At 28.4% G+C, this 27,156-nt stretch overlaps 1 protein-coding gene across 2 annotated transcripts in view; it reads right to left on the bottom strand.

The window, feature by feature from the left end:
• The window catches only part of LOC100206258 (receptor expression-enhancing protein 1), a 26,268-nt gene extending 4,011 nt beyond the window's left edge, over nt 1-22,257 (bottom strand). The window contains exons 1-7 of one of the 2 annotated variants that reach the window (XM_065793360.1): nt 22,158-22,257; nt 21,788-21,829; nt 9,878-9,950; nt 9,700-9,776; nt 9,521-9,584; nt 9,363-9,419; nt 1,278-1,391 (exon numbers count right to left, since the gene is read on the bottom strand). In XM_065793360.1, coding sequence (XP_065649432.1) covers nt 1,278-1,391; nt 9,363-9,419; nt 9,521-9,584; nt 9,700-9,776; nt 9,878-9,950; nt 21,788-21,819 — 417 coding nt within the window. In that variant the 5' untranslated portion in view covers nt 21,820-21,829; nt 22,158-22,257. The remainder of the gene's footprint in view (nt 1-1,277; nt 1,392-9,362; nt 9,420-9,520; nt 9,585-9,699; nt 9,777-9,877; nt 9,951-21,787; nt 21,830-22,157) is intronic. The other variant, XM_065793359.1, reaches the window with a different exon arrangement.
• Between the last annotated feature and the right edge of the window lie 4,899 nt (nt 22,258-27,156).

Raw genomic sequence — 27,156 nt, 5'->3', positions numbered from 1 at the left:
ACTTCAAGCAGACAAATGATAATGGTACCAGGTCTACTAATTCTGAAAATGAAGCATTTGATAAAAAAAATTTGCCCCATATATCCAGGTACTAGTTACAACTGTTCAAGAACAACTTCTTTTAAAGCACAAAGCTGAAAAGGAAGTTGAGTGAAATAGGACCATATCAGCCAGGTCTACACAAATCTTTACAATTTCCAACTGATGAAGTGAGCTGTAAATTACAAAAATCTTGGTATACAAAAACTATTGGAAAGGGAAATATAAAAAAGGAAAGAAATTGGTTTGCATTTTCACCTAGCAATCGAAAAATGTACTGCCACGCTTACTGGTTATTTGCTGATTTTAAAGCTGAAAATTATAGCAAAGAATGGTCTGATACAGCAGCAGGAGTTTATAAGTGGAAAAATGGTATGGAAAAAATTGTTAAACACGAAACTTCTCACCAGCATCAAAATGCAATATACCAATATTTGCAAACTAAATATTGTATTTCAAATGATAAAACTGTTATATCTGGTTTGATTAGTCAGGAGTGTTGCCAAGTAGAAAAGAATAGAGAAGTTTTAATATGAATGATAGGCGTAACGTTTTTCTTAGCAAAACAAGATTTATCATTTAGAGGACAGAGAACATCAACATTGCAAAATGGATGATAGTAAAGGTACAGCTAATAGCGCTAGCAATTTTCTTGAACTGTTAACTCTATTAGCCAAATATGATCTTACTTTGGACAACCATCTTAGGTATGAGAAGTCTTAGGTATTGACTTTGACTTGTTGATAAATCCTTTTGCTTCAATGAAATCTCGCATGAAAAAATCTCAATGTATATATATATATATATATATATATATATATATATATATATATATATATATATATATATATATATATATATATATATATATATATATTATTGGTGGATAAGATCAACACAAAGCATCACTGACACTAAGCAAAGACAAGAATAAGGAAAAATAAGGAAAAATTTTGATAATAATTTTCAAAAAATACTAATTGCGTGGAAAGCTAAATATGCAATTATGAGTAAATACCGAGTAAAAGGTATACTCGATATATGTAAAATCAGTGCTTTAAGTACGGCAGACTATTATCCCAGTACTTCTTTATAAAGAATACCTTTTTTTGCAATTTTTTATATTTCTCCTAATATAACAAAGGTTAGGAGGGATAATATATAAAATAACTTAAGACCATCTGGTTACTTTCTTTCAACTTTAAGCACTGTATAAAATTAAAATTTTTACAACTTACTGTGATAGCTGTCTTCATTAAAGTGTTAGTAGCTACATTAAAACCTTTTTTACCAACATCAACTAAAGTTGCATAGCTACTTTTCTGTGCACGAGCAATGTAATGATCAATATCCTGAAATATTGATTAAATAAATTTATATTAAACAACTTTATATAAAATTATATACAAATTATATATATTTATATCTATAAATTCAACTGGATTTTAAAAAGAATTTATAGAAAATAAGAAAAAAATAAACCCTAAAACCAGATCTAAAAAATGAGATTCAATTCATTTAATCCAATGAAAGTCAAAAAAAACTTTTTCTGACATGCTAAGATTTTTATCAAATAAAGAATAATAAATAACACATATTGCAAGCTTTGATCCCCGTGTTTAAGATGTTTATAAATTTTATTTAAAAACTTACTTAAAATGTAGAAGCAAATAAAAAGTAATGTATAAGCTTATATAAATATGCATGAAAGTTTGTAATGTGAAAAAGTTTAAACATTTTAACTAAAAAATTTCTTTTAATCATTGCATAAGAAATGTTTAAATTAAAGAATATTGAAAACTTTAATTTCATAGCAACAACCTATTTATAATCAGCTAAGACTATAACAATATGTACCTATATCAAACATTTATTTAATTTATTATTCAATACTGATAAAAAAAAAAGTAAAGCAACTTTATGAGTCGAAAAATTGTAGACGTATGCTCAATTTTTTTTGGTTTTGTTTTTTATTTATTTTTATTACTTTTAAATCTGGTTTCACACAACATATGTATGATGGAATAAAAATGTGATGGAATGTGGATATGATGGAATGTAGATTATGGAATGTATAAAAAGATCTGATGTAAATAATGTTGTTTTTTTTTAATTTTTCCTAGGAAATATAAAAAAACTTGATGAAATTTGAAAGAGGAAGAGGCCATGGCTTTCTGAATTGTTCAATTTGCACCCATACTGGAAAAGCCCCTTAAAATGTAAATATATTTAGGATTTAAAATAAAGCTTTTAACTACTTAATTCTGATAATATAAGAGATAAATCAAAATCTAAATAAAGATTTTAAATGATTGCTTACATTATCAGAGTTAAGTAATTAGAAATAGCTGACCTAGGTCAGCAAGCAAACATTGTCCATTTGAGCTACATTTTTGATACTAATAAATTAATAAATACTAAAGTGTTAACAAATAAATTTTTCAAATTAAAACAAGTATTGAAACAATTTTATTTTTGCATTTGAACTTCTTAAATAGCAGTACAATTGTTATCAAAGGATGTTCTAAATTTGAGGACCCATCTTGAACCAAACTCTCTAATGTTTTCTTTTATCAGCTAAGATGGGATGGTTAAAAAAATATTTTCTGGGTGACTGAAGCAAGGACCTGTTTTTAATAGTGGATCACTGGGTAGTGGTGTGATGGAGCGCAAAAAGAGGCAAAAAAATTTCAAAATCATTGTTTTACTGTTAGATTTTCTACATACTGTACATTTAATATGGTTTTTAAGTCATTCAATTAAAATAGTGTTTTAAAATAAAGTTTTTGTTTTTGTATAAATTTATTTTTTGGAAGGGAGGACAAGAAAATTAGTAATAAGGACCTAGATTTAAATACTATGGATGGAGGGATCATAACTTGTTATACTACTGATAACATAGTAGTTGTTGTGACAACGCAGTAATTGTTGTGATAATAAAGTAGTTGTTCTGATAACACAGTAGTTGTTGTGATCACACAACATTTATTGTGACAACACAAGAGTTGTTGTGACAACACAGTACTTGTTGTGACAATGCAATAATTGTTGTGATAATACAGTAGTTGTTGGGATAACACAGTAGTTGTTGGGATAACACAATAGTTGTTGTAATAATACAGTAGTTATTCTGATGACACAGTAGTTGTTGTGATCACACAGCATTTGTTGTGATAACACAAGAGTTGTTATGACAACACAGCACTTGTGATAACATGTTGTTCTCAGTTAAATCTTTAGAAGAACCAACATATGGAAAGTTAATATGTGTGAAAATTACAATGAATTTAAATTAGTCTCACAAAGAGCAAGCAAGAAGACTTGCTTGCTCTTTGTAAGACTAATTTGCTGTCTGATGTTAAGCTTCATTGTTCCTAGTTTACCAAATCTTGTATCTTATCTCAGAAGTTAGGCTCTAGAAACTTTTGGAAAGTCTTCAACAGTGTCATTAACAAAGGTAGGTCTAACATTCCACAGCATGGAAAATAAGAAATCAAAAGCAAGCGGTCAATTTTACCAGCCAACACAAAAATTGACAGTCAATTATTTTTTTTGGGTGGTCAAAATTTTTATTTTTTTCTTTGATTAAAATTTTATCTTAAAAACAGTTCTTCATAATAGAACTTTATAAATAAAAAAATAAGTTAAAGCTTGAAAATTAAAAAATTCGTATTATTTTAATAATATCAGCAAAGGATCCAAAATCGATAAAAAACTCCGTCGGAGTCGAGAAAAAATCGGAGTCTCGATAAAACTTGGTTATAAATTAAAAAATTAAACTATCTAGTTGATAATTAAACATTGATCTTATATTTATTATTTTTAATTTTATATATTTCGATTTATAATTAATAATAAACTTTTAAAAAATTTATGTTTATATATTTCTTAGTACTTAGATATTTTTCTTATCACACTCTTTTAACGAACAAGTTATATCTAATAAATGGCTTTCTAACCGGCATTGGTTAGGAAGAAGGCGTGAACTTTCAGTTAAATGCCCTTCCGCGGTGCTCTGTAATAAAGACTTTTTGGGGTACCTATATCAAAAACTAAAAAAAAATTTAAAACAGTATTTATTCTGAAGATCTTTTAAAACAATATTTTAAAAAGATGAAAACATTTATCATTTCATCAGAAAGCGAACTACGAAACTTTGTGACAAATCTGGAAAACGAGGAGAAAACTCTTTCTGCTTCCAAGGAAGTTGCTTGAATTCTGTGGATGGCTTGTTCAAATTTCAAAACTGTTTCTGATTTCACACCACTTAAAAGAATACTTCGTATTCTTTCAACTGATCGGTGAAGGTCTTGACTTTTTTTGGCTTTTTAGCTGTTGATTGATTTTGATATAAAACTTCTTGAATTTTGGCAAAAAAAAGATGTCGATTGTGATGGTTCTTCTTGTTTGCTTTTAGCGCAATCATCTGATTTTGTTTGGAGACTATTTTCTTTGTTGCAAATAGTTGATCAAATAATTTTGCAGCATAAACTTGAATATCTTTTTTAGAAGCGTAAAAAAATGTGTGGTTTTTATTTGTAAAAAAATCAGAATTGTGCAAATAACGACTCGATGATACCAACCTAATGTTTTTACGATTTTCGTATCTGGAGATTAACGCCTCAGCAAAATTAGAACTGATGTTAGTTTCTAGTTCCTTCAATTTCCTTACTAACATTTCCATAACGATGTCACACTCCAAAATTGTTGTATTTGGTTTTTCCAAGCGAACTGCAGCGTCAGCAATGAGTCAGACAGCGGTTTTAAGAAATCCAAATCAATTTCATCTAACATGTATAAGCAGTTTAGTTCTTCGAGTGTTTTTTTTTACAGCTTCTAAGCAATTCAAAAATCTTTTGATCATCTGAAAAACACTGTTCCATCTAGTGCGGCTGTCAAGCTACAGTCCTTTGTCAAAACTTAATTTGTATTCGAAATTTCTGTAGATTTTTTTTCGATATTTTCTTCATATTCAATCTTATTCTCCAAATATTCAATAAAAAACTCTCCTTTAGTCTCTCCATCAGTTTTCGTTTCTGTTTCAATATCTGATTCAGTTTCTTTGTTCACAGTTTCGCGACAATATGTTTTAGTGTATATCAAATCACAAACACTCAAATGAATTGAATGATTCTGGCAGATTTGATGTGGAAACTTAAATATGGTACCCAATTTCACTATCCAGCTACAGCCATCAGTAGTTTTACCTGCAACATCTTCATCATCTATACCAAATTCTTTTAGTTTTTGCATTATCAAAATGTTTAATGTTTCGGCAGAACAAGGAGTTAGCAATCTTACCATTCCTAAACAATATGTTCGCTCGTGATGAACATTTAAATTGTAGTATCTTCTACCTCTATTGCTACACCATTCGTCACCTGTTAGTCCAAATTTTTCTCCTTTTGCTTTCAATGTAGCCAATTCAGCTATCATTAAACATTTGGCTTCAGCATGAAACATCTTAATTTTTTCTGAAATTGTGAACGCTGACTTGGGCAAACTATGCCCATAATTTTCGAAAAGCATTCTAAGTGTTTTAGATTGAGTTATGGACCTAATCGAATATCCATCAAGAGCTGTCAACTTGGCAAGAAGATAGTTTAATGACATCTTAGTCAAAACTGGTCTGGAACTGGATGGTTTTAAATCTATTTTCTTGCAACTTTTGACGTGACCAATTAGGCTGTTTGTGCTGCTTCCTGGACAAGCAATTCTTTTATGGCATTTTTTGCAATCTCCGTATTTCTTATCATTTACCACAACTTTATCAAAGTATTTCCACGCTTCCGAAACCATTTTTTTTTGTTAAGGTAAACTATTAAATAGTTAAAATACATTAACTAATATCTCACATGCATAATATTTTAAAAGTTACTGTTTACAATCTTTTCTTAAAAATTAAAAAATTCTTGCTTTTTTGATAAAAAAAAGATATTTTATTATGCATTACATTTTATTATACCACAACTGATTTTTGTGGATTTAAAACTTATATTATTAAAAAGACACTATTATACTCAAAAGAGTTTTGGAAATAGTACAATGGAAAAGTACGAGAATGTTTTATTATATGGTTTTGAATAGAATAAGCTTTTTTTTTTCAATCACCACCACTAAGCCCACTGTGCATTACTAATTGCTTTGTGATGTAAATTAGTGTTGGTATTGAACAAAGAGAACACTTATATTTTGAAAACAACATGAACTATTGTAAAAGCAGCGTAGAAATAAAATAAGAATTTAATTATTTTACAAGTAAAAATTGATATTTTCTAAAAACCTTGTCGAAGTTCAGTCGAGGTTTCTTGATTTCTCTTGAACTCCGAAACTCCGAAAAACTGAGAAAAATTCGACGAGACGGAGTTTCGAACGGATCCTTTGAATATTAGTCTTAAATAATATCAACGCTTTTTTTAAAAGCGCAAACGAGCAATTGATAGTTTTAATTTATTTAAAAATAATTAACTTCATTGCAAATGGTTGGAAAAGCTAATACAAAAATAATTGAAAAGATTGAATGAAATAAAAGCCAGACATCTGGCAACAACGTGTTGAGATAATGTTCTTAAACTACACACAATAATTTCAAATATTAATAATATAAGAACTTCAATCTATGAAGTTTAAGATAAATCTCTTGCTCATTAAAATCATTTTAAAAATAGTTGATGTTATTTTGTTAATAATAATGTTTTTAACTCTTGCTTGCAGATTTAAAATGAATATTTATTACTAAGAAGATTTTAACAATTCCGTAAAAATACTTTTAACAAGATTTTTACTAAATTACTTAAAACAAGTTTTTTACTAAATATACATTTAGTTTTAATAATCCTATTATAAAAAATAAAAGTGTAAACGCGCAATTAGTAATTTTAAATTTGTTTATAAACCATTCTTTTATTTATTTGCAATTTGCAGTAAAACTTACAAGAAAATATATAAAAAGATTTAAAGAAAAATAAAACAAATTGACTAAATACAGTTGAAAGAAAAAATGTTCTTAGTTAAATACAGAAATTATTATATATTATAACAATATTATTAAAATAATATATTAAATATTTTATTAAAATAATAATAAAATAAAAACTACAATCATTTATGAAAATATTTTCACCATTGGTAAAAAGAAAGAAATTTAAATAAGTGAAGCGAAAAATTTAATAGATATAGTTAATGTCACGTATAATATATTTGTCGACGAAGCAAATTAATTGGTTCAGAGATTCGCAAAAAATTATTGGTTTTTATTAACATAAAATAATTGTTAGATAAAAAGTTTAATTATAATAAATTTAGTAAATATTCAAATATATTGTAAGTAGCAGAATTAATAACATAAAACTTTAAATAAATTATTAATTTTCATTTATTAAATTATTGATAAAAAATTAAATTAATGCAACGTTTTAAAAACAAAAATAAAAACCAAGAAATAAAAAATATTACTAAATAAAAAAAAAAATTTAATAAAAACTATTGACGAAAAATGAATTTTAAAAAAAAATTGACTTAAACTTTTTGCTTTAACGACCTGCTATTAATTAAAGTCATAAACAATAACAACATAAACAATAAAACTATTTATACGCTTTTTCAAAAATGAAATGATTTTATGAAATTTTAGAATATTCATTTTTTAAATAACATCCTGATTATTAGTAAAACCTTTTTTTAGCAAGAATTTATTTTGGGAGGTCAAAATAGCAATTTTAGTCATTTCAGGCGGTCATTGAACATTGACCAAACATTATTTTCACGCTGCTCAATCTTTAATTTATGGGAAAATTCTTATTACCTCAACTTTTCTTCTATTTTGAATCTTGAATCTTATAGCCATATTTTTACTGCCATTCCAGTTAAACAGGTTAGACCATTGTTAGATATTCAAATCACTCCAGCTTCCAATACCAAAGTCATAACTCAATTAACCTCTTTTATGGCTTATTGTCCAGACAACATTCCTGTCATATTCTTACAAAAAGATTATCAAACTATTTCTTTCTAACCCCTTTATTAAAGTCATCCTTGAAGACCAACACTTTTCTTCAATTCAAGTAATCTCTGGAGTAACATCTATCCTTGGTCCTGTTTTGTTTCTTATCTACACTAATGATCTTCCTGACAATTATACATCTAAAGTGGCTCTTTTTATTGATCACTCAACTCTATACCCTTGTCTTGACAAACAGTCTTTTCTTTCCAATTCCTTAGAACAGACAGTCGATCTTGAATCTGATTTCACTTCTGTAAGAGATCGGAGCTTGCAGTGGCTTCTAAATTTTATCTTTATTAATGAATGGCAACCCTCTCATTGAGGCCTCTTCTTTATCTTTTCATGGAAACCAGCTATAAAATCTTTTGCAAAGTTAACATCGCTAAGGTTGTTTCTCTTTATCGTGCTTGTCATTCTCTTACTCTTTAATCCATTCTCTACCTTTAAAAATCTCTTATTCATCCTTGTATGGAACAATGTTGCCATATTTGGGCTGGTTTTTCTAATGATGCTCTTTCGATTTTAGACAAAGTCCAAAAATGCACTGTTAATGTAGTTGGATCTGCCAGGCTTGAGCTTCTCTCCAATCATCGTAAAGTTGCATCTCTCGTTTTTTGCTTTAGTTTCTACAAATTTTAGCTTCTTTGAGCAACTATTATGGCTGTTGCTTAAAGGAGCTAGCACCTTTAGCTCCATCAACCAAAACTCGTTCTCGCTTAATTTTTTGGCAAAAGCCACATCTTTTTATTCTCTCTGTCCCTGCACACTCCAAAAATATTTATTTGTCTTGCTTTTTTACTTGCACTTCAACCCTACGAAACTTTCTATCATTTTTATGTTTTCCTGACTCATACAACCTACAACTTTTTAAACCTTCTGTCAACTGTTTCCTTGCTCTTTTACTGTATTCTTTGTTTTCTAGTAACTCTTAATAGTGGTCGCTTGAAGTCTTATTAGAAGTGAATAAGATATATAAAAAAAAAGCACAACAGTTGATATGATAACACAGTAGTGATATTATATGATATGGAAATATATCTTACAATATCATGGTAACTATTTAAAATTTTTGCTTTTTTTAACCTGAATATCAATAACAACACCAACAACAACAACAACAACAACAAGAACAACAACAATAACCACAACAACAACAAAAAGACTAAATTTTTTAAAAAAGTAAAAAAGTATAAACTAATAAATAGTATGATTAAGGTTTAAAAAATTTAAACAATTAATAAAAAAGTCAACAATTTCACAAAACTAGAATGAATAATTATTTAAAAAATTTTAAAATACTTTAAACAGAAAACTTGTATACCTTTTCATGTTTTTGAAGTCTTGGATGCACAAACTTTCTATATAATATGCTTGACCCCTATTATTGACAAATAAAACAATGTAGGTGTGCTTATGTACTCATAGAGACTAGGTTAAGTTCAAACAAATTAGTAACAATAATAATAGGCAAAGATCTACCTTAGTTGCAGGAGACAGCAGCCAAATAATAAATACAATTTTGACCTCATAATATAAAGGCAACCTAAACAGTAAAAGAAAAATTATTTTTGTATTTCATAATATAAAGGCAGCTCTAAAGGCACAATCTAAAAATAAATATATACAATTGAAAGCATATTAAAAAATTATATACTTACCATGATATAAAAACATCTGCAAATGCTTCAGCAGTTATAAAAAAAGCGAAAATTATCCAGTACATCATCCATTTAACCTTAAGAAAAAATATGCAATAAAAAAAGAAGTAAAATTTATATTATTCTCAAAATTATAACACTTACATATTCACTGACATCTTTATTTTATAACACTTACATATTCCCTGACATCTTTATTTTTAACTGCTTTATATGAACGATATGCTGGATATAAGGTTCCAAAAACCATCCTAAGAATAATTTTAAAATAAATCTCTTAAAAATGACAAAAACTAAAAACAGACCCCCAAAAACTTATCACAGTTATTATTTTTTTCTATTAATTATTAAAAAAGTTAGAGAAGTAAACTTGTTTGTCAAAACAAAAAAATTGCTTTTTTAATAAAGAAAATCCTCAAACTTTAATAATAATTAATAGAAAAACATTTGAAATACAGAAATTTAAAAATATGAAATTAACATCAAAATTATATTTTTAAATTTAATTCATTTTAATTTAATAACAAACAACTTTTTAAATTCTAAATAAAATAATTAAAAAAAAAAAAACGGCAATTTTTATTTTAATTCTAAATAAAATAAAAACGGCAAAACAAAAATTAATTTGTATTTATTTTAAACAAACATCTTTTAATATAACATTTTTTTAAAAAAAGGCAAAGTTTTATTTTAATTCTAATTAAAATAATTTATTTATATTCTAAGTAAAAATAGTTAAAATAAATACAGCAAAACTAATGTTAATTTAAATTCTAAACAAAATAATTAAAATAATAAAAAAAATTTATTTATACTCAAGATAAAACATTTTAAAAGAAATACTGCAAATTAAAATAAAAAAAAAACGGGTAAAATAAACAATTTATTTAACTTAATTTTATTTAAAAATTTATTTAAAATAATTAAAGTTAAAACAGCAATTTGATTATGTAAGGTAAAAAATGCATTTTAAAATTTAGTTTAATAAAGAATTAATCGTTTAAAAAATGATTTGATTGTCTGGTTTTTAATTTTTTTTATTTCAAGCGATCAATGTTGATCAGCAACCATTGAATGATTATTTTGAATGCTGATATATAATGTATAATATATATATAATTAAACATAAATTATATAAATATATATAATATATAATAGAAATTGTGTTCAATGTTATTAAAAGAACAGAGCAATAAAAATTTAGTAAACAATAATCAATTTTACACTGCGTAAAATAAAAAAAAGTTTAAAATAAAAAAAATAGGTGATTTTCTAATAACTTATTATTGCTCTCTTCTTTTAAGAACATTCTTTTTTGTAGAATAAATTTAAAATTACCATCACTATCCCCGAAACTAAGGAAAATATTTCGGAAAGCTGGCAATAGAGTAGTCTTCAAATCAAATCCAAATTTAAGAACATTACTAATGTCAAAAAACTAAACTAAATTGCCACGTAATAGTCAACTCAGAACTTAGTTGATTGAATGCAAATGCTCAAAGAGATACGCAGGCGAAACTAAACTTCAAGTTAGGACTCGAACTCAACAACATCTAAAAAGTTTAAACGAGGGAAAACATTATCAGTCTGCAATAGCCACCCATAATAAGTTTTGCTCACAAGAAATAAAGTGGGAAAATGTAAAAACAATTAAAGTTGAAACAAAAAAATTTGATAAAAAAGTGCACGAAGCTCTTGAAATACAGAGGTTCCAATGTTCACCTTTATATGGCAGAATTACATTTTTATGAAAGCAAGAAAAAAACCATTCAACTATTTACATCAGCTAATTTTAAACTGTTTCTATTGTTACAAAAAAATTTTTGTATAATTTTTACGAGCTGATGATGCTGGTAACCATAATCCAGCAAAAATTTCTAATAATAAAATAATAATTGTATTAAGAGAATTTGTATTAATTAATGTTTTCTTACTAATATAACATATACTCTTATACAGGATGTCAACATTGAAGATATAAATCGCTCTCCTTCATCTTAAGACTGCACTCTTTTCAATGTTATTTCTGATCAAATTAACTAAGCCCTTTCTCTTTATCCTTTAGCCAATATATTTATAATTGGTGGCTTTAATGCTTATCACACTGAATGACTTGGCTCTAGTGTTTTTAACTCTGCAGACGTTAAGGCCCACAATTTTTGCCTTTCTCAACCTCTAACACAAATTGTCAACTTTCAAACTCCCTTTCCAGACAATCCTAATCATTTACCTTCTCTACTCGACTTATGTCTTGTTTCTGTTTTTAGTCAGTGCTCCTCCACACTCATCTTTAGGTGCTTCTGATCGCAATTTGATCCTTTTAAAACTATTAACTCATTCTTCTTCATCATCAGAATCCCCCTATTATCCTACCTCTTACAATAACCTTAAAGCTGACTAAGACTCTTTCCATGATTTTCTTCATGATGGCCCTTGGGTGGAAATCTTTTGACTTTTGCTGATAGATATGCTTCTTATGTAAATTTTTGGATATAGGCTGGCATGGAACCTTTTATTCCCTTTTGATGAGTCCAAGTCAAGCCTCACTCTTCTCCATGGTTTTCTTCTCATTGCTGCAATTTCCAATCATAATCATAACTCCCATATTTATCATTAAAACAATTTCCAGAAAACAAACATTTGTTTACTATTGCAAGAAACCATTGTAAAAAGGTTTTGTCTAACACCAAAGCCTGTTATTCTCAGGTCACAGAACCTTGTATTTCATTTTAAAAATTGGCTCCTAAGACTTCTGGAGAATCTTAACAGTGCCTATAATAAGGGAAAATCTGTTATTCCACCTCTCTTGCATGGTTTAGATTTTGCTACCTCATCAGAGGTTTTATGACGTCAAAGTCACAACGAGCTAATGTTCTAAGTCGGTTTTTATTGAAAACAAGACTAAAATTAAATAAAAATTATATACAATAAAAATATTAAATAAAACCCAAGCATTAACTTTAATATCAATAAACTTAAATATATTTTTTAAATCAAAATTAAATTATATACTTTTTTATCTAAATTAAAATTATCTTTTTTTATCAGAATAAAATTATATATTTTTATTAAATAGTTTTAAATTAAATCATATATAAATTAAATAATATATTATCAGTATTAAATTATATTATTATGATCTTTGCTTCAAGCTTAAAGTATTAGCATTTTCCAAGCGAAAAAATCAATCATTACAATAAAATAAAAACACAATAAAACTAAATTTTTAATCCTAATTTTTTTTAATTAGTAAAAGCACTTATATCTAACATCTAATATTTTTACATAAATGTTATTTAAAAGTTAAAGTGGTTTTTTAAAAAATTAATTAGCTCTTTTAACTTTCCACTTATTGAATAATTTAAAAGTTAAAAAATGATAATAAGTCGATTAACCAAAATCACCTACATTTTACGTAAAATCGCTAATGGCAAACATTATATATATATATATATATATATATATATATATATATATATATATATATATATATATATATATATATATATATATAGGGTTCGAAATAGGCACCGGACATTAGACATTGCCCTACTTTACTTGTCCAGTAAAAATCATTATAAATCGGTCATTTTGGCAGACCTATATTTTTTGTGAATTTTTTTTATAATTGTTTTAGGTATTTAAAAGTTATTGAAATATTCCGTATGTTATATAAACTTTATTTTTCAACCAAAAACGCACAAGTAAACAAAAGTGTACACAATGCGATGAAGTTTGTCATTCTTTGAGAATATTCAGAAAAAGTGGAAATGAGATTATGCCGCAATAATTTTGTTGAATAAGCAGTGCTTTTTTTAATGGGGTAAACATTAAAACCTTTGTTATATTTTTCCTTTTCATTTTTAAAATAGCTTCTCTGTAAATATCATTATTTTGTCAAAAAATAAAATTTCATATAACATGTTACATTTTTAATAGTTTTCTGTTTACTGTGGATTTGATTTTGAAATTTTGATAAGGGTTTTTTTTTATTTGCTACTTTAAACTAAAATAATTTCTTATTATATATACTTATTATATCTTATAACATTTTGTGGACGGAATTTTTCATTTTATAAATTTAACAATAAATATATTATTAAAATATTTGTAATGATAATGTGTTGCGTTGTCCCAATCTAGGGCGTGATTTTTAATAAAAAATATGGAAGCAATTTGATCCGCTTGTCACAAATGAAATACAAAGTATAAGTGCATGAAGTGCACTGTTTTTGTTTGCAATATTTGTGCAACTTATTTTCAAAGTGTTTAACAGTACCTTATTTTCAAAGTGTTTAACAGTACCTTATTTTCAAAGTGTTTAACAGTTAAGCCACCAAAAAAAAATTCAAAAAACTATATTTTCTTTGTTTAAACCACTTTAGGAACAGTCGCCTGCAGGTAACTCCATACATAAAAAAAATGCCAAAGAAGAATTAAGTAAGATCACGGCAAATCTCAGTAAAGTATCAGTATCAACAGTAGAAACCTGGAAATTGGAACTCGCTGAGTATTCACTTAGCAAATGGCTATTTTATGACATTGATTCAAATGATAAAGTAAAAAACTGAAAATGCAAGCTCTGTATTAAACTTAATGATGCAATAAAAACTATGCAATATTATACGAATACATTCATATTTGGATCAACAAACTATAGAAAATCAAATGCCCTTGATCAATGTAAGTCTCAACTGCACTTAAAAGCATACACTCTTTTTCTTAACAAATGTAATAATTTTCCAAATGCATCTAAACCTTTATTGCTCTGTAAAAATAACAAAACAATTACTGATGGTTTGAAAAAAATGGAAAAAAACGATCTTGAAAAAACCCTTAAAAAATTTCTACTTTCTTACTTTATAGCAAAACAACAGTTACCTATTTCAAAGTTTGTTTCAACTGTTAAATTAGTTGAGCTTTTTGGTGTAAATACAGGTGAATCCTATATTTCAGATCACCAATGCTTTGTGTTTATTGATTATACTGCTAAAAGTCTGCAAAATTCCCAACATAATAGCCTTAGAAATGCTAAATTTTATAATGTACTGTGTGATGGTTCAACAGACAGTTCAGTTATTTAAAATGAAGTGGTTTATGCATTATATTTTGAACCCAAACTAGTTGGTTCGGATGCAGTTGAAATCAGGACTTCATTTTTAGATTTAAAATATTTGGAATCTGGAAAAACCCAAGGTGTTCTTAAAGTTTTAGAAGAATGCTTTCTAAATTTGCTAACACCTATTAAGTGCATTAGTTTTAATTTTACAGATGGCGCTGCACTATATAGGGGCAATGAAAATAGTGTTAAAACCATTCTTTGCGAAGAAAGTCCGTGGCTTGTGTTTATTTGGTATGTTGTACACCGTTCAGAATTAGCAATTGCAGATGCTTTAAAAAATACAGAATTCGATCTTGTAGATGAAATTATATTACAAAGTTATTGTCTGTACCAAAATGCACAAAAAAATGCTCCGACAACTTCGCGAGTTATATACTGCTTTAAAAAATGGATAGATACGCTTGATGAAAGTTGCAAGCCTAAAAAAAGTGTCTGGAACACGATGGATTTCATACAAAGTTAATGCCATGAAGTCTTTCTATGATAGATGGTGTTTGTACATTACCTATCTTGAACATTTAGCTGAAGATCCATCGATTTTAGCTCCCGACAAAGCTAAAATGAAAGGGTATCTTATAAAATGAAAAAAGGAAAAATACCAATTCTGTTTACATTTTTTATTGATTTACTTGAGATTCCCTCAATTCTTTTAAAGTCCTTTCAGGATAATCAAGTTGATCAAGTTCAAGTAATGACCAGTCTTACAAAAGCAAAGGAAAGATGGGAATTATTTGAGAAAAAAGTATCAAATTTGCCTAGAGTTAAAGATTTTCTTTCACAAATCAAAAAAGCAAACGGCAAACATTATTATCATGGCATTGAACTTAAAGATTTTGATCATGAGTTTAAAATTTTCAAAACAAAAACTGTGGAGAGTATTTAACAGTAGTCAGGGACTGCATTATACAACATATTTTTTTTTTTTTTTTTTAAACATCTTCGCTTCCAACAAGGCTGCAAGCAGCCACTAATTAAAGTTGGAAGTTACTGTAAGAGAAAAGATGAAGATTGTAGAGCAAGATAACGATTGACAGACGATTTAAAAGATTGCAAATTATACGAATCAGGAAAGCAAGATGAAGGAAGCGAATTCCAAAGAACTGATGTTCGAGGAAAAAAACTAGAAGAATAAGCGTTTTTGGAGCACTTAGGAACAGTCACAGAAAAAGGATGACACTTAATTGAATGACGAGTAACACGAGAATGAATTTTAGTAGATGGCACAAGAGACGCTAGCTCTTTAGAGCAGTGCCCATTATAGTATTTGTAGAAAAGAGAAAGAGAAGCAACATTACGACGATGTGATAATGGTTGAAGGTTGGCTGCAAGAGCAGGTCCAACTATGTTTACAATGCGTTTTTGCACCTTGTCTAAAAGAGAAAGGGCATCATTAGAAGATCCGCCCCAGATATGGCAACAGTATTCCATACAAGGCCGGATTTGAGATTTATAGAGATAGAGAATAGAATCCAGAGTAAGAAAGTGGCGAGCTCGATAAAGAGATGCAACCTTAGCAGATGCTAATTTTGCAACTGATTTGATATATGGTTTCCAAGAAAGATTGGAAGTAAGAGTTAATCCTAGAAGATGAAGAGTAGGTGACTCATCGAGTACATCACCGTTCATAAATATAGGAAGATCTAAATTATTGCGATAACGATTGGCTGAAAAAAATTGAGTTTTATCTGAATTAAAGTTTACCAGCCACTGTGAGCCCCATGCTGTAGCAGAAGTGAGATCCTTTTCAAGTTCAAATGCCCCCTCCAAGCAATCAGAGGGTGTTGGTTTCTTATCACGACAAGAATAAATGGTAGTATCATCAGCAAACAATGCCACCTTAGATGTGAGAATATCTGGAAGATCGTTAATGTAAATTAAAAAGAGTATAGGGCCAAGGATAGAACCTTGAGGAACCCCTGAAGATACAGAATAAGAAGAAGAGTGTTGTCCATCAAGGACAACTTTTATGCTACGGTTGAAAAGGAAGGATTCAATGATCTTAAAGATGTTGCCGGATACACCATAAGAAGAAAGCTTATGGAGAAGACCAGCATGCCAAACTTTATCAAACGCTTTTGAAATGTCAAGAGCAATGGCCTTAACCTCTCCACCTTCATCTAATGCACGATAAAACCTGTCAGTTATTACTGTTAGCAAATCAGCTGTAGAACGAGAAGATCGAAACCCATATTGATGGTCAGAAAGTAAGTTATTAGATTCAAGGTGAGAAATTAAGTGTTTGTTAATTAAAGATTCAAAAACCTTGCTTATGATAGGAAGAAGACTTATGGGACGGTAGTTAGACGAATCAGATCGCTCTCCAGAATTTTTGAAGATAGGGATAACAGATGCGGCTTTCCAGCAGGCTGGAAAACAAGACTCTGATAAGCACTTGTTGAATAGTTTTGAGAGTATCGACGACAGCTCCGGAGAACACTTCTGCAAGACAATAACAGGTATGTTGTCTGGGCCACGAGCTGTAGAAGAGTCTAGGCAGGAAATCACTTTAGATACAGATGCTGGAGTGATATGAATGTCAAACAATGGATCAACCTGTTTGTTGGCAATATCAGGTAGAACGCAATTAGTGGAATCAAGAGATGATATTGATGAAAAGTTTTTAGCAAACAGTTCGGCTTTGTCTTTAGGTGAGGTGACAAAGTCTGAACCATACAAGAGAGGTGGAATTATAGATTTGCCCTTATTATTGATATTATTAAAGATTCTCCAGAAGTCACGAGAGCCTAATTTTTGAGATGAGATACGAGATTTCATGACCTGAGAATAGCGGGTTTTGGCGTTAGACAAAACCTTTTTACAGTTGTTTCTAGCAGTAATAAACAGACGTCTGTTTTCTGGAGAATTGTTTTGCTGATAAATATGGAAGTAACGGTTTCGATTGGCAATCGCAGCAGCACAGTGTGAAGAAAACCATGGAGGAGAGTGAGGCTTGACCTGGAATCGTCGAGAGGGAATAAAAGATTCCATGCCAGCCTGAATCCACAAAGTTATGTAAGAAGCACATTTGTCGACAGGAAGTTGAAAGATTTCTACCCAAGGGCCATCACGAAGAAAGTCACGGAAAGAATCCCAGTCAGCTTTACTGTAGTTGAAAGAGGTTCGGTAATAGGGGGATTCAGGTGATGAAGAAGAATGAGATATTAGTTTTAGAGAGATCAAACTGTGATCAGAAGAACCTAAGGGTGAATGCGGAGAAACTGAGCACTGACTAGGATCAGAAACAAGACATAAGTCGAGTAGAGAAGGTAAATGATTAGGGTTGTCAGGAAAGCGAGTTGGAAAGTTGACTATTTGAGTTAGGGATTGAGAAAGGCAAAAGTTGTGGGCTTTAATGCCTGCAGAGTCACTGACACTAGAGCCAAGCCATTCAGAGTGGTGAGCATTAAAGTCACCGACAACAACTATATAGAAAACGAAAACAACTATATAGAAAACGAAAAAAAAAAGTACTCTAATTTTAAAGTATGTATCCCAAGTATTAAATTGCAACGGTTGGCTTCAGGAGATTAAAGCGGAGTCATAACACAAAATTTAGATTTTGCTGAAAGAATTCAATTTTCTTCCTGCAATTGAATTGTGGTGGAGTGATAAGGGAAGACGCTTAAACCAAAAACCAATGGCAATTTGCAAAAATTGGGTAAACAAAAAAAGAACAATTACTTCCCTTAGCGATAATGAAATTGATAGTGGAGATGATTTTCTGAAATTTCTATTTGATGATAATTAAAAGAAAAAAAAGTTTATTTGTGTAAAAATCATTAACCTTAAAATAAATACAAAATAATGGTCTTGCTTTTATAATCCAACATATTTCTGTTCATTTATGTAGAAATCTGTTTGCACAATAAATGGCATTAAATAGAAATATTTGATACCAATATTCTAAAGAAAAACTTGTAAATCTAACCATAAAAGTATAAATTTTTCTACTTTTTATACTTCCATGATCAAATTAACATGACTGCACATACCGGTTTTGAATAATAAATCGGAAAACATTTTAAAGTTAAAATATTTTCCGTTAAGATCTACCGGTCATGTCCGACAAATGACACTGTTTACCGGACAAACTGTCTGTAATGAAAAAGTTTGTTATTTTGAGCCCTGGTATCTAAATATATATATATATATATATATATATATATATATATATATATATATATATATATATATCAGGCCTTGTTACGAGATTTTGCTGCATAACAACAACGCGTAACACATTTCTAAGTAACTCAACTTGGTAAATTTGTTTTGTATTGTTAGAAATTATATTGCATCACTCGCGCCTTTTCAAGTACCGCATTGTAATTTAAGTTATTTTATTAACGCGTTAAAAATCATACAAACAGTTTTTTTTTTCTTACTATAACAAAAGTTACAAATAAAATCTAAGTTCCTATTTGAAAAATCATTTTAATTATTTTTTTCAAATATGAACTAAATTTTATTTTGAAAAAAATATTTTTTTCATAAAACGTAAAATAATATTTGATTATTTTCTTATAATTTCACAGTTGGTTTTTGGTTATTTTATTAACTGTTAATCAATTTTTATTTATTTTGTGAACTCTTTTTAATAATGTTTTTAAAAAATAAAGAGTTTTTTTTATTATTTATCAGTTACCGATAACATATTCGTGATCATAATTTATTTTAAAAAATTTAACCAACGTCATTAAATCTTTTCGTTATTGAATTAACAATAAACAAAATATCTTATTAATAAAATATTTACATCAAAATAAATCGTGCATTTTTTAAACTATTATGACAAAAAACAATTTTTATATTTAAAAGTAATTTATATATTTAATTCCTTAAGATAAAACTTAAAACACTTTTTTTTTTTTAACTAATTTTTAACAACAACAAAAAAAATTATTAAACAAACTGTTTCTTTAACAAAAAATATATTAGTTTACAATTGCGGTTAAATGCTTTTACTTACAACTTTATTTCTTCTGAATAAACGTCACGTTAACGACATCAAAAGATAATTTAAAATATTCTAAAAGATAAAGGTTTTGCGTAGCGCAAAACTGCTGAACGCATAGGCAAATTACCTTTTCCCAGGCAAAATCCGAGCTGCGTAACACTTCTTAACAAGGCCTGATATATATATATATATATATATATATATATATATATATATATATATATATATATATATATATATATATATATATATATATTTATATACACACACACACACACACACACACACACACACACATATATATAGTGATTTCTTCAGCTAAGCAGATTGGCGGTTAACCGGATTTTGTTTGAATATCAAATATTTATATTCGAACAATAAAAACCAACTTTTTGACTTTTGACTTTTTAGTTTTTAAAAACAATTTTTTAATAAGTTGATTTTGAAAGAATTAAACACAATTAATTGATTTTAAAATGCTTATATAAAACGCAAATCAATGACATAATTTTATTTGAGTTAAATTACATAGCTGAAGTTTTGGACCCTCAATTCAAAAGCCTCCCATTTCTGACCACTGAAGAAAAAGCAAGTGCCATAACGTATGCAGAAGAACTGCACGCCATCTTGCAGCAGCAACCTGTCATGGGCCCTGCTGCAATGGCTTCTGCAGCCTCGAAATGTGAAGTCCTTGATGATTTACACACAAACCATATGAAAGTTGATTTATTTTCATGTGATTTATAGAGATAGATAATAGAATCCGGAGAAAGTATCGAGCTTGATATGGAGATGCAACCTTAGCAGATGCTAATTTGCAATGGATTTGATATACGGTTTCCAAGAAAGATTGGAAGTAAGAGTTGTTCCAAGAAGATGAAGAGTAGATGACTCATCAAGTACATTACCATTCATAAATATAGGAAGATCTAAATTATTAGCCCCATGCTGTAGCAGAAGTGAGATCCTTTTCAAGCTCAAATGCCCCCTCCAAGCAATCAGAGAGTGTTTTATCTCATTTATAGTATAAGAGATAAAATCATTTATAGTATAAGAGATAAAAAATTATTAATTAGAGACACAACTATAGCAACAGCTACAGGAATTGTAACATGTCAAAACATGTATGTATATATATATATATATATATATATATATATATATATATATATATATATATATATATATACATGTATATACATATATATGTACACACAATTACTTTTTCAAATTTAGGTTGGCACTGTTCCAATATACTTTTCACACTTTAAGTTTAAAAATGCCAACTTTATTCTATTATTATTATTAACTTTATTCTAGACAAAAAGAGTTTTGATGTAACAAAAGACTTTAGTGTTAAAATACTACCAGCCTAAACCCAAACTCTCTATCAAAGAACTGAAGCACTAAATCTTTTTGTGTTTATGCATGAATATATTTTTTATTTTTGGTTTTCCTTCTTTTTTTATATTTATATTAAAAATTAGAAAAACACTGAAAATTGCATAAAACAATCCAAATATATTTTTTGATACCAAACTTGAACTTTGTTAAAATACAGTATTTAACATAAATAAAGAAGAAGAAAAAATAAAGAAACTTTATAAAGTAGCTAAAATAAAGAAACATTATAAAGTAGTTGTAATAAAATGTTGATCATTAAAGTTTTCAATGCAAATCAGAAAAATTCATTTTTACATAAAACCTCCAAAAAAATTTAAAAGTATATGTAAGTATACTTTTACCCAACATAGATGCTTGTTATAAATATAACATATAGAATAATATAACCTCACTATCTTATATGCTAGTTTATAACTTTAATATAACTAATTAAGGAATGTAAGTAATTAATTAGTTCACATAGAATCTTGTATTTTACAAAAATAAAAATTATTATTCAAGTACTTTTTTCTAATACTTATAAAAAGTTAAAATAAAAAGCAATAAAGAATAGAAAGAGAACAAAAAAGATATAATTAATATATAATAAAGGTAAATAAACTTACATAATAACTTTAGATAACAAAGCAGAAACCATCGTCTCTATGCTATTATGTGAAAGTAAGATATGTATATATAAAATAGATAAATGTTAAAGAAAGCTGCTGTTTTATTCTTTAATTTCAAAATATGACAAGTATAAATTATATTAAAATTAAAAAAAAATTAAATTATACAAAAAGTAAACAAAACTATAATCAAAACTTGAAAATTAACAAGCGCTATAAAACAAAATCACTCTCCGTCGTAACATTAAAAATCATTTAACTAAAATGAGTCAATAGTTATTATGTTAAGGAAACTGAGAATGTTTTAGTATTGAATAACATCATTAAAGATGTATGAAGAGCTCTTATGAAAATGTCAGTGACTCACCGAGTTCTTTATACGACCCCAATAAAAATTCATTAGAAATTGCTTGACTTTTAAATAAAAAAAAATTAACTTGCTATTTTTATTAGTTTCCGATTAACGGATCTCAATATTTTTTTGCGTAAAGGAGAGTTAAAAAATAAAAGCAATGTTTTCAAGTGAAGCAGTACCCGGAAAATTAGTTTAGAAAATCTCTTTAGCTCTTTAGAAAAAATGGACAATAATGAACGAAAATAATGCATATCAAAAAAAAGGATGCAATCATTATATCAGCATAAAGATTAGTTTAGATAAAATAGAGATATCTATACCCAGATAAAATAGAGTAATCTGGGGTCAATGCCAGATTAACCCGGGTTCCTGGGAGCCTAGGCGTCCGGCCCCTAAAAACTAGGGAACCAGCGGGGTCCCCAATTTTAACTGATATATTATTTTATTTATTACTTGACATTCTTAATTATTTTCATTAATTCTTAATGAAATTAATTTTGATAATTTGTAATCAAATTAATTTCATTAATTTTTCATGTAATTAAAAGTAAAAGCTCAAAACTTTTTGAAAAAAAGAGTTCGTACTTGAACACGTTCGAACTATATTGGAAAAATGTTCGAACGATTTTTATCTTTTTTTACTTTAAAGTGAAATAAACAGATACAAGTTAAATACGAACTATTTAATTATTTATTGAGAAATGCGAATTGACTACATTTTGATTTGATTTTTTTTTATTTGAGAACAAAAAATATCACTTAAATTAATTTACTTATATTTATTAGTAAATATATATTGAAATATTTTATATATTTTTTGAAATATTTTTTTACTTCCCTTGTTTTACCACTAATGAATTATAAATTAGGATTACAATATTATTTTTGCAATAATTAGACAATAATGGAAAGAAAATAAATAAATAAATAAAGATTTATTAGAACAAGTTTAAAAAAAAATACATGTTCTAAAGGACCAATAAATAGGTACAGGTCCAATAAATAGACACTGACAATATGCCCTTAAATAAGAAAACAAAGTACATAGGAACAAATATAGTTTATAATAGAAACATTCAAGATTTCATTCATTTACTTTATAGACACAATGTTTATCGAAATTGCACGATTTTATTTTATTTTAAAAAATACAAATGTTATCAGCATTTACAGCTTCTGATGTCAGATTATTCTAGATATTTACAACTCGTTGAGATAAACAATATTTGCGAATGTCGAGTTGACATCGTTGCTTTCGAATCCTAAAAGTATGACCACGGGTATAATTATTATTGTTAATTTCGAAAAACAAGTTTTTTTCTATGCAAACCAAATTATGCATAATTTTGAAACATATGACTAAATCATGTTTTAAACGTCTGAGTTCCAGAGAACCCAAACCAAGCAACTGTAAACGGCTAGAATAGCAATTTTAGCCGTTTACTAATATTAGCAATTTTTTTGTGTTTCAATTAAATCCAACCCAACTGCAGAAAGTAACAGGTAATTCTTCAATGAAAAATGTATCGGTGTTATCCAATGCAACAGCGCAGCAAGAAAATGTGTCATATGGCAATGTAAGTATACTGTAGAGTTTAGAGAAAAAAATAAATTATTTCTATTCCTGTTATTATTATCATTATTATTATTATTATTGTTGTTGTTGTTGTTGTTGTTGTTGTTGTTATGAGTAATATTATTAAACGTATTTTTTTTTTTAATTGTATACTTAAGCTGCGCCGTTCTTTTTTGTTTTAGTCCAGTTTATCAATATGTCAATCTAACCCAGCATTGTGGACGGATTTGAAATAAGCACAACGCTACTGGATTTCTATAAAAGAAATTTTTGATAAAAATGTTTAAAACAAAAATTTTGAAAAATTCCAAAAAGTTACAAACACCAAAATAAGGTGCTGCTCTCTTATCTATTTTTCTTTTAAGTTCAAAAAGAATCAGGTTTATTTATTCACCATCCACAGGAAAAATATTTTGTTTCTTCTGCTTGCTTTTTCAAGATTCAGACGACAACTTCAGAACTGGATTCAACGATTGGGCATTTTGACTGCGTTCTATACATAGACACGAACAAAGCAAGCAGCATTCGAATGCAGTCCAGTGCTATTTTGAAAAAGTCACAATAAAAGGAGAAATTGATATTCATTTAAAACAGCAGTTGGAAGATGAAAAACATTACTGGATGTAAGTTCTATCAAGAGTTGTTGAATGCTTGAAGTTTTTGTGCAGTCGAGGTCTAGCTCGGTAAAGGTCTAGAAGGTGACTTCGGTAATAAAAATTTTCTCGGGGCTTTGGAGTTCTTAGCAAAATTTGACTCATTCCTTGCTAAACACTTAGAAAACCGAGGAAATCAGGGCAGAGGAAATGTTTCATAAATTTCATCAAAAAGTTATAAGGAAATTCTTTTCTTAATTGAAAAAAAATTTCTGTCTTCCATTGGTAACGAAATTGACAGTGCTAAATTCATTTCACTGATTATTGACTCATCAACTGACACTGCACACTGTAACAACTTGCAATAATCATTCAATATGTAAGCTAGGAAGCTTTTGTGGAAGAAAGATTTATTGGGTTTAAATCTTCATGTGGATATAGCAGAAAGGCTATGGCAGATGCTGTCAAGAAAAAATTAAATGAGCTTGGCTTAAATATTAACGATGGTCGTGGTCAGTCATATGACAATGCATCTAACATGTCAAGAAAATACAAAGGCTTGCAAGCACTACTAAAAAATGAGAACTCAAACATTGAATTTATTCCTTGTGCAGGACGTTCTCTAAATTTAGTTGGCGTAAATGCTGTTGACAGGTCTGAGGCTGCATACGATTTCTTTTGGTTTCTCTAATACCTGCATAATTTCTGTTTTTCTTCAATTCATAGATGGCAGATTTTCTGGTCTTGTAAGTGGTGCTGAAAAAGACGGACAGAAAAGTTACCATTGATGCCTGAGTGGGACAAGGTGGTCAGCCGTTCCAACTTAAGTTTTACATTCAAATTACAATCATATTCTTGAGACATTAGAATCTATTATTCTGAATAAAGATGAGAAATGTCAGACACAAAAAGAAGCCACTGCACTTTTAAAAAAAACGAAAACTTTGGATGTCGCTTTTATGACGGAGCTTTGGCACAGAATAATGTTACGATTTGATGCTACTAGTATGAAACTTTAGGATAAAACTGCAGATTTGGCTCTTTGTGTTCGATTATCTAATCTCTTTTGGAATATGTGACATCAGTTCGTGAAAATTTTCTCGACATTCAAGAAAGTGCTAGAAGGTTCTCAAGCATTGTTCCTAATCAGTGCTAGCATGAAAATTCAAGAAAGAAGACGCGCAAATTAGGATTTAGTGAAAATAGCGAGCATAAAGTGGTTCTTAGTGGCAGTGACAAATTTAAAATAAATTTTTTTCCCCAATCATAGACAAATTGAAAATGTGCTTGAAAGAAAGGTTTTTTGCTTACGAGTCTGCAGAGAGAAAGTTTGGTTTTCTAGCTAGTTTTCAGATCATGACCGTTTCTGTCATTGTTATTGCTACCAAATCCTTATTTACTATTTGTCCTTCAGACTTAGATACACAATTCCCTGATGAAACTAACCAGTTTTCCAAGTTGGTAAATAAGCACAATAGAGTATATCAGCACTTGAATGTTTACAAGCAATTCGTTGGAATAAGTTAGAACCAGTTTTTCCCATGTTGAAATTGCATATCGGATTTTTCTTATCCTTCCCATAACCAATTGTAGTACAGAGAGAGCATTTTCAAAAAAAGCAATAGTTAAAAATGATCTCCGATCTTTAATGTTTAATGATTGTTTAAATGCTCTTTATTTAATGACAATTGAAAAAACACTGTTAAAAAACATAAATTTTCAAGATGTCGTAATTGATTTTGTAAATGTAAAAGCAAGAAAAGTTTCTCTGTAAAAAAAAAGTAATCTTATGTTTTTTGCATTTATTTTTAAATACATTTTTTTAGGAATGGGGTCCCAAATATTTTTTGGCTCCCGGCCTCCAAGATTCTTAATCCGGCATTGTTTGGGGTAAGAGTAAACGAAAAAAAAGTGAATAGTTTAGCAATTTTGTTTCTTTTGCATTTATTGAAAGCTAAAACAAAAGATCTTTTCGTAGAGAATATTATAGAGTGCTGTAGAGAATTTTTTGCTCTTTCTAAAGGTATAATAATTGTTTTAAAAAAATTATTTTTGCCTTAGCAAACTTTAAAATTCTCACCCTAGTTAAAAAAAAAGTTTTTTTCAAAAAAGTTAACTTTAAAACACCTAAAATTAAAATTAAATTTTACTAAACTAAAAAGGCTGATTTGTAGAAAATTTTATGACGATCAAGATTCAAGTTCAACTTTTATGACGATCAAGATTGACGATTAAGACTTTTCAAAATTGAATTTGCAAGTTCCGGAAAAAGTTATGAGCGAAAAACCAAGATAAATGTTTTCGGGGGAAAAACATTTATCTTGGTTTTTTGCTATCTATTTTTAATTTTTAAAACAAAATAACTTGTACTTACATTTGTAAAACGCAAACAACTTACACTGAAAAGCAATTACAACTTGCAATAGAACAAATCAAAAAAGGCAAAAATATCACTCAGTAAAGCTTCAGAGGCATACCAAAGACAACTTTTAACAAGCATGTGCACAACAAAGTCCAATCACATGGTAGAGGTACAATTACCGTGCTAATTACAGCATTTGAATTTATTCTTATTTCAGTAATTAACAGTTTAGCCAATTGGGGAATCGCCAGAACGTATGCAGATGTTTTTGCAATAGTTGGAAGTTATTAGATATCTTCAAATAAAAGTCGTCTGTTTCCACCAAACGGTATAATAGGACGAGAATAGTATCAAGACTTCACCAAACGATGGAGTAATAAATTAAGCGTCAGATTAGCAGGCAAAATTTTGTCTCTTAGCGCTTCTTCTCGTACCGAGGACAAAATAACAGATTATTTCAACACACTTCAAAAATAATTT

This window comes from Hydra vulgaris, chromosome 03 (assembly GCF_038396675.1).
Source record: "Hydra vulgaris chromosome 03, alternate assembly HydraT2T_AEP".
In the NCBI taxonomy this organism is placed as follows: domain Eukaryota; kingdom Metazoa; phylum Cnidaria; class Hydrozoa; order Anthoathecata; family Hydridae; genus Hydra; species Hydra vulgaris.
Note: the sequence above shows the minus strand (reverse complement) of the source record. Positions and strands in the feature narration are given on the sequence as shown.